The sequence below is a fragment of the Prinia subflava genome, chromosome 1, assembly GCF_021018805.1.
Source record: "Prinia subflava isolate CZ2003 ecotype Zambia chromosome 1, Cam_Psub_1.2, whole genome shotgun sequence".
NCBI lineage: Eukaryota > Metazoa > Chordata > Aves > Passeriformes > Cisticolidae > Prinia > Prinia subflava.
The window spans coordinates 911,389-925,022 of record NC_086247.1 but is presented as its reverse complement, the minus strand read 5'-3'; the positions used below and the strand labels follow the sequence as shown (position 1 = coordinate 925,022).

The 13,634-nt window shown below is 51.9% G+C and overlaps 2 protein-coding genes and 2 pseudogenes across 2 annotated transcripts; 2 read left to right on the top strand and 2 right to left on the bottom strand.

Annotated features, from left to right (window-relative positions):
* Positions 1-2,114: 2,114 nt before the first annotated feature.
* Positions 2,115-2,772, bottom strand: LOC134561783 (feather beta keratin-like; annotated as a pseudogene).
* A 2,995-nt stretch (positions 2,773-5,767) lies between these two features.
* Positions 5,768-6,436, top strand: LOC134561779 (feather beta keratin-like; annotated as a pseudogene).
* A 3,183-nt stretch (positions 6,437-9,619) lies between these two features.
* On the top strand, positions 9,620-10,293 carry LOC134561771 (feather beta keratin-like). Its single transcript, XM_063419040.1, has 2 exons — positions 9,620-9,744; positions 9,939-10,293. The coding sequence occupies exons 1-2, from the start codon at positions 9,620-9,622 to the stop codon at positions 10,291-10,293; spliced, it is 480 nt and encodes a 159-aa protein (XP_063275110.1).
* Positions 10,294-12,705: 2,412 nt separating this feature from the next.
* On the bottom strand, positions 12,706-13,610 carry LOC134561766 (feather beta keratin-like). The gene is made up of 2 exons (XM_063419026.1): positions 13,486-13,610; positions 12,706-13,289 (listed from the first exon to the last, which is right to left on the bottom strand). The coding sequence occupies exons 1-2, from the start codon at positions 13,608-13,610 to the stop codon at positions 12,935-12,937; spliced, it is 480 nt and encodes a 159-aa protein (XP_063275096.1). The 3' UTR covers positions 12,706-12,934.
* Between the last annotated feature and the right edge of the window lie 24 nt (positions 13,611-13,634).

Below are 13,634 nucleotides of genomic sequence, written 5' to 3'. Positions count from 1 at the left end.
GAAAGAATGAGGAAAAACAGGGCCTTATCTCGTCTCCTGCTAAGGAGAGATAGTTGGAACTCAGCCAATAGGGTCAGAAAGGGGAGGAAGGGTTAAACTACATGGTTACAGACTCCAGGGGTCTATGGGGAGGGACAAACCATTCCCCAGAGAAATACAACATCGACCCACATCATCTTCATGGTCCATCCACAATTCTGCTTCAGCAGGTCTGTATCTTCCATATCTTCGGCTGCCAAGATTTGAACTCGTGTCTCCAGTCCCTGAGGAGCAGAGCAGAGGGTCAGAATCACCCCCTCACCTGCTGCCCACGCTGTGGAGACGAGCCCAGGACACAGAGGGGTTCTGGTCTGTGAGTGCTCACAGTCAGGGCATGTCCAAATCCTTCATCCACCAACACCCAAGTTCTTCTCCTTGGGCATGCTCTCAATCAACTCATTACCCAGCCAATACCCGTTTCTGAGACTGCTACGTGTCTGAGGGGACAACAGTCCCACTGCCCAGCTCATTATTCAGGATGCTGAACAGAGTTGGCCCCACAGATCCAACTCCTGGGCTGCAGCACTGGAGATTCATCTCCATTTGCACTTTGGGCCACTGATCAGAAGTGGCCTCAGCCCCTGAGCTGCTCTCAGGCCACCTGGGCTTGCTCAGCTGCTCTGAGAGTGCAGAATCGGAAGGAGCCTCAAAGGCTTCACAAAAAGGTTGAGTTCAACAGCAGCCACAGCTCCCTCCCCATGCCCAGGCCGAGAGCAGATACAGAGCTCAGTCAAGCACCATTTCCTCAAGGGAAATCCTCCATGAGAAGTGGCCTCAGCTCTGGGCACTTGCCATAACTCAAGACCCCAAAGGCCCAGCTCACCCCTCACCTGCTGCTGCTCCCGTTTTACTGAGGAGAAAATTCTTCCTGAAAAGTTTGGTGCGGTTCCAGCACTGGCGAATGACAGAAGAGCAATTGATAGCGTGTACATGGACTTGAGCAAAGCATTTCTTCCTGTGGCAGACAGCATCCTTATCTCTGATATGGAGGGGTGTGGAGTTGATACCTGGAACATCAACTGTGGGGTGGAAAATGGGTGGGAGGGTCTCATCCAAAGAGCTGTGGCCAACAGCTCCATGTCTGTGAGGAGAACAGGAATGAGTGCAAGATCCTAAATCTGAATTGGAGCAATCTCAGTAATGGATATTGGATGGGTAATGAGTCGATTAAGGGCATCACACGAGGAGAAGGACTTGGGCTGTTGGTGGATGAAGAATTGGACATGTTCTGGCCACCTGAACACACCAAATAGAAACTGCCCATGCCACGGGCTCCTTGGCAGGTGAGGAGGGCAGCAGGTGAGGAGGGAATTCAGATCCTCTGCTCTGCTCTACCCTGGTGAGACTGGAGTTCTGTGCTCAGCTCTGGGGCCTTAAGGGTAAGGACCTGCTCATGTGGATCTGTGTATGGGCTAAAGAGAGAAAGAGGGAGCAACTGCTGTGTAGTTGTAAATGTAAATGTAAAAACATGGCCAGGAGTCAGGGGGCCATGTCAGAGGCAGGGATAGATGTGCCTTAGTGTATCCAGGAGTAGGATCAAACAAGTGCAGGTTTGTGGGATGCACTGGAAGAGAAAAATGTGCCAGCGTGTGCCAGTGAAGGAAAAGGAGACATCACAATGCTGCAATGCTAGAGAATTTTATTGAGGCAAAAGAACAATGGAAGGTCATGAGTGGCAGGAGGAAGGGAACTGGTGGGAAATGCAAGTAGGGCGACCGTCAGCCAAGGTCCTTTGTTTGCAGGTGGCTTGGCCAGAGCATCAAGGCCTTCCTGCTCTGCAGTAGAAGGAACCTGAAGGTGAAGGTTCCTGATGGTCTCTGTGTTGGAAAAAGGTATTTGCAGCACAAGGGAGTGGACAGAGCCAAAAGAGAAAGGGGAAAAGAGCAGGAGGCAGATGGGCCATGTTTGCAGGCAGCCCGGGCTGGCCCCTTGGCTGCTGCCTTGCTTGGAGCCCTGAGAGCAGGAGCTGGAAGTGCTGAGCCCCTTGGAGAGCCTTGGCCCAGAGAGGCGTCCTCAATGCCTGGGATGTGTTGCAGGGAGTGGGTGGTTGGTGTCAGGAGTGGAGCTGAGGGCCCTCAGCAGATGTAGCCGCCCCTTCTGCCGTAGCAGCCCAGGCCTCCCAGGCCGTAGCCAAACCCACGGCCGTAGCCAAAGGCACCAAATCCACCCGAGATGGGCTGTCCCTGGGCATTGAGTTCACTGCCAACAGCAGCCGAGGAGGTGGATCCGACGGCGGTGTTCTGGGGGAAGGAGGTCATGATGGGTCCTGGCAGGGTCACCAGCACAGGGGAAGGCTGGATAACAACACGGGAATCCTGGCATTGCAGGGCACAGGGCTCGTTGCAGCTGTTGGCCAGCGGGGTGGGTCCGCAGGGTCGGCAGAGGTTGTTGCAGGCCATGGGTGTGGTGTGGAGGGTCCTGGAAGAGAGGGGGATGAGGCAGGGCTGTGGGGGTGAGGGATGCAAGGGGTGGGGTGTCAAGGGTGAGGGAGTGTGGAGGCTGTACTGGGGCTGTGGGGAGGTGTGAGGGCTGCTGAGGCTGGGGCTGAGCATGCTGGAAGAGAGGGTCCAGGGGTGCAGGAGCAGGAGGGTCAAGGGATTGAGACTCACCTGGTTGCAGGCACAGGAGAAGGAGAAGGTCTGAGGAGAAGCCTGTGTGAGAGAGAGGTTCTGAGCCGGCTTTTATTCTGGTCCTGGAGAGGCGGGACAGCCTTGTCCCATGGCCTTGGGGCATTTTGCAAGCAGCAGCTCTTTGCTGGGCCAGCCTGGTGAATCATGAGGTGGGGAGTGTTTTCCTTTACGGAATTCCGCAGCATCATGACTGGTTCTTGAGTCTTTGTCCATCTGACCTTGGCGGCAGCTTTAAAGTGAGATGTGGTATTTGTGTTGCACCCAGGAATGCTGAGGGAGCTGCTGATGTCCTGTGGAGGTCACTCTGCAACAGCTTGGAAATGCTTTAGGGCTTCAGAGCGTTCCTACAATGAAAGAGAGCTCATCAACTTGTGTCTTGAATTGTATCAAGAGAGAGCATCTGGAAAAGTAGAGGCTGGTCTGGTTGAACTTGCTATGTTGTCATGGTCCATTTGGATTTCTCATCTTTACATGACATTTTACTCTGTCATTTAAAGTGTATTTCTTGACCTCATTAAAAAATCCATTAACAGAAGACCCAGCCCTGCTTGATCCCTTTTTTCCCAGGCTGGTCTGTGATTTCCATGCCTTTATTTCACATTTAAGCTATAAGGTTTCATATCTGATATCCTTTTAGTCTTAATAATCTGTTCCTGCTAGAAAACCCAGTAATTACTAATGGTTGATCAGGCACAGTCCTCTTCCCTCCTCTGTCATGATGTGGGCATTCCTTTGCGGAATTCTAAAGCTCCATGTCCTTCTTTTGTGACCATGTCCATCTGACCTTGGCGGCAGATTTTAAGTGTCTTGGAGGTTAAGGGTAGGTGTTGACGGCGTGTGTCATGGTGGGATGAAGACATTTCCAAAGCCTGTGAGAGATGGGGTGTCATCGGTGAGGTCACCCCACGGCACTGCTGTGTCACGGTTTTGGGGTGCATTGTGAAGTGGGGCCCCAAACCATCACAGCCCTGTCAGGATTGTCTGGATTTGCAGCAGCACTGATTATGAGGTGTTGGATTTCCTGGCTCTCTTCTGCTCTAAGGCCAGGGCGAAAAAAACCTCAGGAGATGTTTTGAAGTCTCACTCTGAAATTTATTATCCTTATCTATTACAAACTCACAAGATGTAAGCTGTCTCTAACAAATTGAGAAAGTGAGATAAAATGTGTATATTCAAGGCTATTTAAGTCTCAAATACCCAATAAACAGTGGACATCTATATTATTTATGCTTCTGATCCAATTATGGCCACCCGAAACCCGCGATACGGACTTCTTTCACCCAATTACAGAAAACCACCCAGATTGGTGAAGAGGAAGGAGGAATAAGGTGCAAAAGGACAATTAATCCACACCCAGAGTTCTCCATCTCGGCTCCCATATATCACCATACACTAAAATCCCAAATCTAAGTTTTTCACTCTTTGAGATCGCACAATACCGTCCAAACTACACATACACGGGTTCTGTGCTACCACTCAGTTTTGGAAGCCTTTTCCCAGGTCTCGGGTCAAATGAGGTGTTTGTTTGAGGGTTGGCACACTTCAGTTCAGAAAGCTTGAAGTTTTCAGCCTTCAGAGTTCCAACAATGAGGAACTGCCCTTTCCATGATGTTCTCTCCATCCCCACCACGTTGCCAACATTCAGATCCTATCTATATTCCTGGCCTTTTCTGCTGGATATGGGAAAGCCATCCCTGTGATTTTGGATGCCCTCCCATTCTCCACGAAGTCTTCTGTTGGTTCATCTATAGCTCTCATCTCAGTTGGGCCCAGCAAAGTCACACTGTGGGGACTGTGACCACACATAGAAAGGAAAAATGGTGAAGGATGAGGAGAACAAGACACATGAGAAGCACAATTGTCAATCTACGGATTAATCCACAATTGAAACCCATGTTGCTGAGCATTAGAAAGGTTGAGGAACTGGACTGTCCTGGTCCCCAACACTGGTAGGGCTGCCTAAGGCAACAAGGACATGGACAGGTGTCGGAGTCCAGGACATCCCTCTGGCCACCCTGGAGGGTTTGGAGACCGGACAGGGGGGTCTGGGATCTGTACAAGGGGGTCAGCCAGCCTCACACAGAGCCCAGGAGGACACTGCCTCTGATCCCTGGCCATGGGAGTGAATGCCCACATTGTATGAAGAATCACAAGCTGAGAGAATTCAAAATAAGTAGTATTTAGTTTATCACAGAGTGTAAATGTAGAATTTAGGATTTTTAGTATATGGGCTTGAAGAGACAAGATGGAGGAATTGGGGAATGGTCCCATCCTCCTTGTTCTTGTTCTTTTCCCCCATTCTCTGCTGAGTTATATTACAAGGATTGGTTTAGAGTAGAAATGACATGTTAACATAGGTAATAAGTATTAGTAAAATTCTGTAAATAAAAAGTACGTTGTGGACAGTAGTTGGGTCAGAGAAATGTACAAATGGTCTGAGACTCTCTGATCCGCCCCAGTCCTGCCCCGTGTCCTGCTCTGCTGGAGATGCCTTGCAGAGCTGAGAAAGAACTAAGATAATGTACCCTGCCAGAGAGGCCTGGCAGAGCTGAGAAAGAACTGATAGATAATTAAGAATAAACAACCTTGGAAACATGAACTGGCGGACTCAGCTTGTCATCTCTAGCTCTAGCGTGTAACACTTAGGGCAAGAGAAGCTCAAAAACCTTATTACCTCAGAGAACGTCAACCCCAAGGAGAATCTCAGAGAACAGCAACCCTTGGAGACAGGGCTGACCAACGGCACGGCAGGGACACTGACAGGACTGGGGTATCCTCAAAATGAGGACAAGATGAGAAAACTGGGAGTTCTTTCAGGCAGGAGACAAGAATGCAAATGGGAGATGATGTCAACATGCCAGGGTATGACCTCACTGACAATACCCCAATTCTCCAAAGATTCGGGTGAGCCTTCTACGTGTCCTGACATGCACCAGAAACAACAAGATAATAGCCACCAACTCCCTCAATTAAGATGTTCTGTAAAGGTCACATGGACACAGCCTTAAGGGAAGGACATGGAATTGCAAATTTGCAGGAAGCAAAACACTCTCCACCTCAGGATTGGCCAGGTAGGGCTAAAAGCTGCTGCCAGCAAAATGCCCCAGGGCCATGGGACAAACCTGTCCCGCCCCTCCACAACCAGCATAAAAGCCAGCCCAATGCTTCTCTCCTTCACACACTTCTCCTGAATCCTTCTCCTCCTGTTCCTGCTGAAAACCAGGTGAGTCTCAGACCCCTGACCCTCCTGGCTCCTGCACCCCTGGCCCCTCTCTGCCAGCACGCTCAGCCCCAGCCTCAGCAGCTCTCACACCTCCCCACAGCCCCACCACAGCTACCACACTCCCTTCCCCTCCTGCATCACTGCCCCTTGCACCCCTCAAGCCTGCTCTGCCTGATCCCTCTCTTCCAGGACCCTCCACACCACACCCATGGCCTGCAACAACCTCTGCCGTCCCTGCGGACCCACCCCGCTGGCCAACAGCTGCAACGAGCCCTGTGCCCTGCAGTGCCAGGATTCCCACGTCATCATCAACCCTTCCCCTGTGCTGGTGACCCTGCCAGGACCCATCATGACCTCCTTCCCCCAGAACACCGCCGTTGGATCCACCTCCTCGGCTGCCGTGGGCACTGAGCTCAGTGTGCAGGGACAGCCCATCTCGGGTGGATTTGGTGCCTTTGGCTACGGCCTTGGCTATGGCCGTGGGTTTGGCTGTGGCCTGGGAGGCCTGGGCTGCTACGGCAGAAGGAGCTGCTACACCTGCTAAAGGCACTGGTCATCATCCCTGACACCACCAGCTGGGGGCTCTGGCAAGAGCTCCTGCAAGCAAAGCACCTTGGCTGGTGGTGCCCTACTTGATCCTCACACCACATCCCTTCTGCTTTCTCCTGTCTGTTCCTTCTTTTGCCTCAATAAAATTTTCCTGCATCAAAGACCGAGACGTCTCCTGTTCTTTTGTAATTCCAGCGGTATCACACCCTCACCAGGCACACTGCACACCTCATCAGCCATTGGGTTTTGTGCATCAACACCTTCCCTCACAAATATGTCAAAAAAACTAATAAGAAATTCTGGCACAGGAAGCACAGGAGGGGACACCTTCCAGAACATGGCACAAACCCATCACATGATACACCAAACCCTTGGACACATCCATCCTCTCTGGTCAAGTCACTCCATGCCAGCACAAGCTTGGAAAACTCTCTTCCCCATCAGCACTCTTGAACCCCCTGAACCCCAAGAGAGTCACAAAATCACATACTTGGGCAGGAAATCTGGAGTGCAATTGCTTTAACTCCCCTGCTCAAACAAGAGCAGGGTTTCCAGCACCATGGACAGTTCAATGTTGCCTCTCCCGGAACTGAGCGCCCAACTCCTCTTCCACTCTACGGCCACCCTCACAACGGAAAATTTCTGCCTTCTTTAGCAATTTCATTCCATCTGTTTTCCCTTTGTTCTTGCCCTCTCCTGCTGCACATTCGCACTGCTGAGAACTGCCAGCCTCCCTCACCTTCATTCTCTGCCATCAGAGATTTTCACACTCCCCTGTCCAGCCCTGTCCCCTGGGAGTCACAGCTCTCTCAGTTTCTCCTCTAGGAATGATTCACCAGCCCCTTTGGAATCTTGGTAGTCCTGGATTCACTAAACTGACTTTATTTTCACACTGGAGAGTCAAAGGCTGCCCACAACACCTCACATGGGACCTCACCAATGCTCAGAAGACACCAAGAGTCACCTCCCCCTGCTTCACCACAGCGCTTCTCCCCAGTCCTGATCTGGAGACTTGGGGTCCCTTTTCCCACAGGGATACAGGGACACGTCCTGCCCCTCCTAACCAGAACCACAAAGGCTTTTTCAGAGAAGACAACACCTGTTCCAAATGTCACCTAGATACTTTTTTCCACCTGAGATGACCCCTCCCAAGAAACAGCACTTGGCAGATGCTTTGCTGAGCTCTAGCAGATGTCCAGAATCCATCAAGTTTTCAGTGTTGGCCCAAAGGATCCAGCTCCTGGCCGACAGCACTGGGGGCTTGGTGCCATCTCGACTTTGGGGCACTGACCGCAAGCCTCTGCACCCAGCCTTGTAGCATTGCACCAGGCAGATGTTTTCTATATAAGGAAAAGAGACTCCATTTCATCCCTGGATCTTTTAAGGGAAGAATGTTAGATGTTTCTATGCCCTCCTGATGGCAATTGGCTTGTTGCCAAAACAAAAGCACTGATAGGTGTCTTTACCTGTTCCTCAGAAATGTATCTATTCTCTTTTGGGCTGTTTGTCAAAAAAACACCTAAATTGTTCAACATTTAAGGAAGAGCACGAGGCTTTCTCAGTGCATTTTCAGGGTGTTGTAGCAGGTGTGTTGGACCTGTCCCTACACTGGGCACAGCTTTTTTCTTTTGTTTTGTATTATTTTCTTCTTTTATTAAAACCTTTTTGCTTTTTCAAGACACACTCAATCATGCCGTCTCGCTAAATATTTTAAACCATTTTCTGTGAGGTTCTGGACACCCTCAGAGGTGTTGAACCCTCACAGAGCTAAATACATCTGGCTCTTCAAGAAAATACAGCCCTTCAGATATTTCTCAGTCCACTATGCTGGACACTGACACCACCTGGACTTGACTGGGTTATTTTGAGGATCGTGCAGTGCTCACATCCAACAACCCTGGTAAACATCCCAATCCTCATTCAGGCAATCACAGGGGGGCTCACCCCTTGGCACTCAGCCCAAGCAAAGACCCAAAATATCAAAACATTTGAGGCAAGAGTGTCACCCAAGCACCCACTGAGCATGTCCAGATGGAAACCTGAGGCTTTGCCAATTGGTATAAATGCATGGAGGGGTGGAAGGCAATGGAAGGTGCAACGCCTCCCCCTTGGCAGAGCTCCAAAGCTCAGATCAGCCTATCAGAACTATGAGAAATTTGGGCAAATTTTTCAGAAGACGCCAACAAACTACAGCACACAAGGGACACGGGGTCACCACAGTGATGACAACCCACCTCTCCAAAGCTTGGGTCACGTCTTCAGCCCTCTCTGACATGAATCATCAACAGAAGAATTTGTCCGCTTAGTACTCGTGATTAAAAGTTACCACTACAGATGGACAGGGCCTCAGGAGCAGGATATGGAATTCCACAGTTCTACAAAGACACCCACTTTGTGGGGAGTGACACTGGAGCTCACTGATTGTCCACTAGGAGTTACTGGTTATTTGCTAACAGGAACACAATGTTAACAATTACAGGTTATGAGTTATGAAACTTGTGGTTTGAATGCGGAATAAGTGAGTAGACGTCACAGACAGCCTGAGGAAAAAAGGTATCAAGCCCAGTTTGTGGTTTCTTTATTGGATTTCTTAAAAACATCAAGGAATACAGTTTAAATGGCAGAGTACATTGTCATGCAAATCTGAGAAATCCAAATGGGCAGTAACATTGGAATAAGTTCAATCTGAATGACCTCTCACGTTAAATGTCCTCTCTCTTTAACCTATTCAAGACACAGGGCCAAGAGCCCTCCTTCATCCATGAGGAAGAGATCCCAAACACTGGGAACTTTCCAAGTTATTGCAGAGTGACCTCCCCAGGACATCAGCCACTCCCTCAGCATTCCTGGGTGCAGCACAAGGACTGATGGACATCCAGGGGCACAGAAGAGGGGCCAAGTCTTCACAAGGCAGACAAAAACCACAGCACATGAGGGCCACAAAATGACCTCACTGGTGACATTGCAAATCTCCAGGGCTCTGGTTGTTCATCCACCTCTCCCTGACACACATTGAACAAACAAATCCACCCAAATACCAAAGTATTAAAGCTGCTTCCCAAGGTCAGATGGACACAGCATCAAGAAAGGACATGGAATTGCAGAATTGCATGAAGGAAAACACTCCCCCAACTCCTGACTCACCAGACTGGGCCAGGCAAGTGCTGCTGCCAGCAAAATGCCCCAAGGCCATGGGACAAACCTGTCCCGCCCCTCCAGAAACAGCATAAAAGCCGGCCCAGAGCCTCTCTCCCTCACACACTTCTCCTCACGCCTTCTTCTCTTGCTCCTGCTGACAACCAGGTGAGTCTCAAACTTATGACCCTCCTGCTCCTTCAGCCTTGGCCCTTCTCTGCCAGCACGCTCAGCCCCAGCCTCAGCAACCCTCAGGCTTCCCCACAGCCCCACAACAGCCTCCACACTCCCTCTCTCTTCTGCATCATTGTCCCTCAAATCCCTTCACTCCCACAGCCCTGCCTCACCCTCCTCTCTTCCAGGACCCTCCACACCACACCCATGGCCTGCAACAACCTCTGCTCCCCCTGCAGACCCACCCCGCTGGCCAACAGCTGCAACGAGCCCTGTGCCCTGCAATGCCAGGATTCCCACGTCATCATCAACCCTTCCCCTGTGCTGGTGACCCTGCCAGGACCCATCATGACCTCCTTCCCCCAGAACACCGCCGTCGGATCCACCTCCTCGGCTGCCGTGGGCACTGAGCTCAGTGTGCAGGGACAGCCCATCTCGGGTGGATTTGGTGCCTTTGGCTACGGCCTTGGCTATGGCCGTGGGTTTGGCTACGGCCTGGGAGGCCTGGGCTGCTACGGCAGAAGGGGCGGCTACATCTGCTGAGGGCCCTCAGCACCACTCCTGACACCACCAGCTCATGGCTTTGTCAGCAGCTCCTGCAAGCAAATCACCTCAGCTGATGGTTGTCCTACTTGCATCTCACTCTGGATTCTTTCTAGTTCTTTCTCCTGTCTTCATTTTTTTTCCCTCAATAAAGTTTTCCTGCATCAAAGTCTGAGATTCCTCCTTATCTTTTTGAATTCCAGTGGTTTTACATCCTCACCCAGCAAAATGCCAGACAGGCCACTGGTGTGGATGGGAAAGAACACCCCTCTTAGGAAAAATGTCACCACCAGTAACAACCAAGAGAGGCACTGGAAGCAGGGCAGGAGGGCACACCTTCCAGAACATCTCACAGTCCTAGGACCCACTTCCCCAAAGGTTTTGACACATCCATGGTCTCCAGCTCATGGCTGTTGCAGTCTCTCTGTGTCAGCACAAGCGTGAAAACTCTCTTCCCAGCAGGACTCTTGAAACCCCCCAGCAAACAGGAGGAACAGCATCATCCACTGGGGCACGAACTCTTGGGAATACCAGTGCTTCATATCCCTCTGCTCAAGCACATTCAGCAAGGGCAGCATTTCCAGGACCACGGCCAGCTCAGTTTTGGTTCTCCCGGCAGACTCCTCCACTTTTTCCACTCTGCGAGCACTCTCACACCCCAAAATTCTTTCCTTCCTTGCCCGTGGAATTCCATCTGTTTTCTCTTCTGCCCTTCTCCCTTTTCCTTCATGTGTGAGCAATGCTGGGAACAGCCAGGCTACCTCAACTTCATTTCCTGCCATCAGGGATCTGAGGATGCTGATGATACTCCCATGTCCAGCTTCGTCTCCTGGGAGTCCCAGCTCTCTCTGCCCTGCAGGAAAGATTCTCCTGCCCTTTCTGGTCCTGATCTGGTCTTGTTTCACTAAGCCCTTGTGCTTCTTTCTCTGGACAGCCCAGAAAAGCCCACACCACCCACATGGGAGCCCACCAGAGTTCTAAAGAGAGAAAAGGCCACTTCCCCTGACTTCATGGCAAGAACTGCCTGAAATCTATCTTGGACAATGGTGATGGTTTTTCAAGGAAGGAAAGGATCGAGATTTTGTTGTCCCCTTGCTCTCCACCAGCACCACAGGGTCATGCTCAGCAAGGTTGCTTTGCAGCCTCAGCCCACAGCAGGAGCTGGAGCTCACTGCTGCTTCTGCCCAGATGCAGAGCTTCACATTTTCCCTTGCTTGAACTTCAGGAGATTCCTTTCACCCTCATTCTCCTCTGACTGATGGCACAACCATCTTGTGCCTCAGCCACTCCGTCATCTGCCAACTCACAGAGGGGGCAAAAGTCCCACTGCCCACATCTTTGTGGAGGATGTGGAACGGGGTTGTCCCCCTCAATCCAACTCTTCACCTACTTCCCTTGAGACTTGTCTCCATTTGCACTGTGGGACGCTGATCCCCAGCCTCTGGGCACAGCCCCGCAGCCACTCTCAGGCCACTCAGGCAACCTGGGCTTGCTCAGCTGCTCTGGGAGCATGGAAAGGGAAGGAGCCTCAAAGGCTTCACAAAAGAATGGAATTCCACAGCAGCCACAGCTCTCTCCTCATGCCCAGCCTGAGTCACTGGCACAGAGCAGACACAGAGCTCGAGCACCGTTTCCTAAAGGGAAATCTTCCATGAGAAGTGGCCTCACCCATCGGCATTTGACACAACTTGACACAAGGCCCTGCTCACCCCTCCTCTGCTGCCACTCCCCAATGGCCTCTGCTCCCTTGCACAAGTGCCACCAACAGACGTGAAGTCCGTTCAGCTGGAAAAGCCTCTTTGAGTTCATTGAGTACAGCTGTTAATGCAGGACTACAAAATCCACCATTAAACAATCACATCTTAGAAACATTTTTGTTGCAAAAGATTTTCAATACAAAGTCTAACCATTCCCAAAGCAGCACCAAGGCGCCCACTAACCCATGTCCCCAGGTGACACATCTGCAGGGATGGTGACTTTGCCATTACGCTGTGCAGTCTGTGAAAGGAATCACAACCTTTTCTGTGAAGGAAGTTTCCTTAATGTCCAACCTAAATGTCAGCTGAAGACACTTGGGCTGTGGATTCCTGACCTCCTGTGTGCAGTGAATGGGAAACAGGTTTCACACCCAGATTATTATGAGTCCATAAAAGAAAAGAGACATCTGAAACTGAGATGCAAGAAAAATTTTATTGAGACAAAATAGTGAAAAAGCAGGAGCAGCCAGAGGAAGGGAATTGGGCGGAGTGGCAAAGAGGGTGACCATCAGCTGAGGTCCTTTGCTTGCAGATGGTTTGGCCAGAGTATCGAGAACTCCCTGCCCCACAGTGGGAGCAGCCCAGCAGAGGTGCCCAGTGGTCTCTGGCTTGGGAGAAGGGGTTTGCAGCAGAGGGGACTGGACAGAGCTCAAGGGGAGAGCAGAGAGCAGGGAACACGGAGTGGGAGAAGAGCAGGAGGCAGATGGGCCATGTTTGCAGGCAGCCCGGGCTGGCCCCTTGGCTGCTGCCTTGCTTGGAGCCCTGAGAGCAGGAGCTGGAAGTGCTGAGCCCCTTGGAGAGCCTTGGCCCAGAGAGGCGTCCTCAGTGCCTGGGATGTGTTGCAGGGAGTGGGTGGTTGGTGTCAGGAGTGGTGCTGAGGGCCCTCAGCAGATGTAGCCGCCCCTTCTGCCGTAGCAGCCCAGGCCTCCCAGGCCGTAGCCAAAGCCACGGCCATAGCCAAGGCCGTAGCCAAAGGCACCAAATCCACCCGAGATGGGCTGTCCCTGCACACTGAGCTCAGTGCCCACGGCAGCCGAGGAGGTGGATCCGACGGCGGTGTTCTGGGGGAAGGAGGTCATGATGGGTCCTGGCAGGGTCACCAGCACAGGGGCAGGGTCGATGATGACGCGGGAATCCTGGCATTGCAGGGCACAGGGCTCGTTGCAGCTGTTGGCCAGCGGGGTGGGTCCACAGGGTCGGCAGAGGCTGTTGCAGGCCATGGGTGTGGTGTGGAGGGTCCTGGAAGAGAGAGGGGGGTGAGGCAGGGCAGGGGTGTGGGGAGGGCAAGGGGCAGTGATGCAGGACGCTGTTGTGGAGTGTGGAGGGTGTTGTGGGGCTGTGGGGAGGTGTGAGGGCTGTTCAGGCTGGGGCTGACCATGCTGGCAGAGAGGGGCCAAGGCTGAAGGAGCAGGAGGGTCAGGGATTTGAGGCTCACCTGGTTGTTGGCAGGAGCAGGAGGAGAAGCTGTGAGGAGAAATGTGTGAGGGAGAGAGGCTCTGGGCCGGTTTTTATGCTGCTCCTGGTGGGGTGGGAGTGCCTTGTCCCATGGCCTTGGGGCATTTTTGGAAGCAGCTCTTGGCTGCC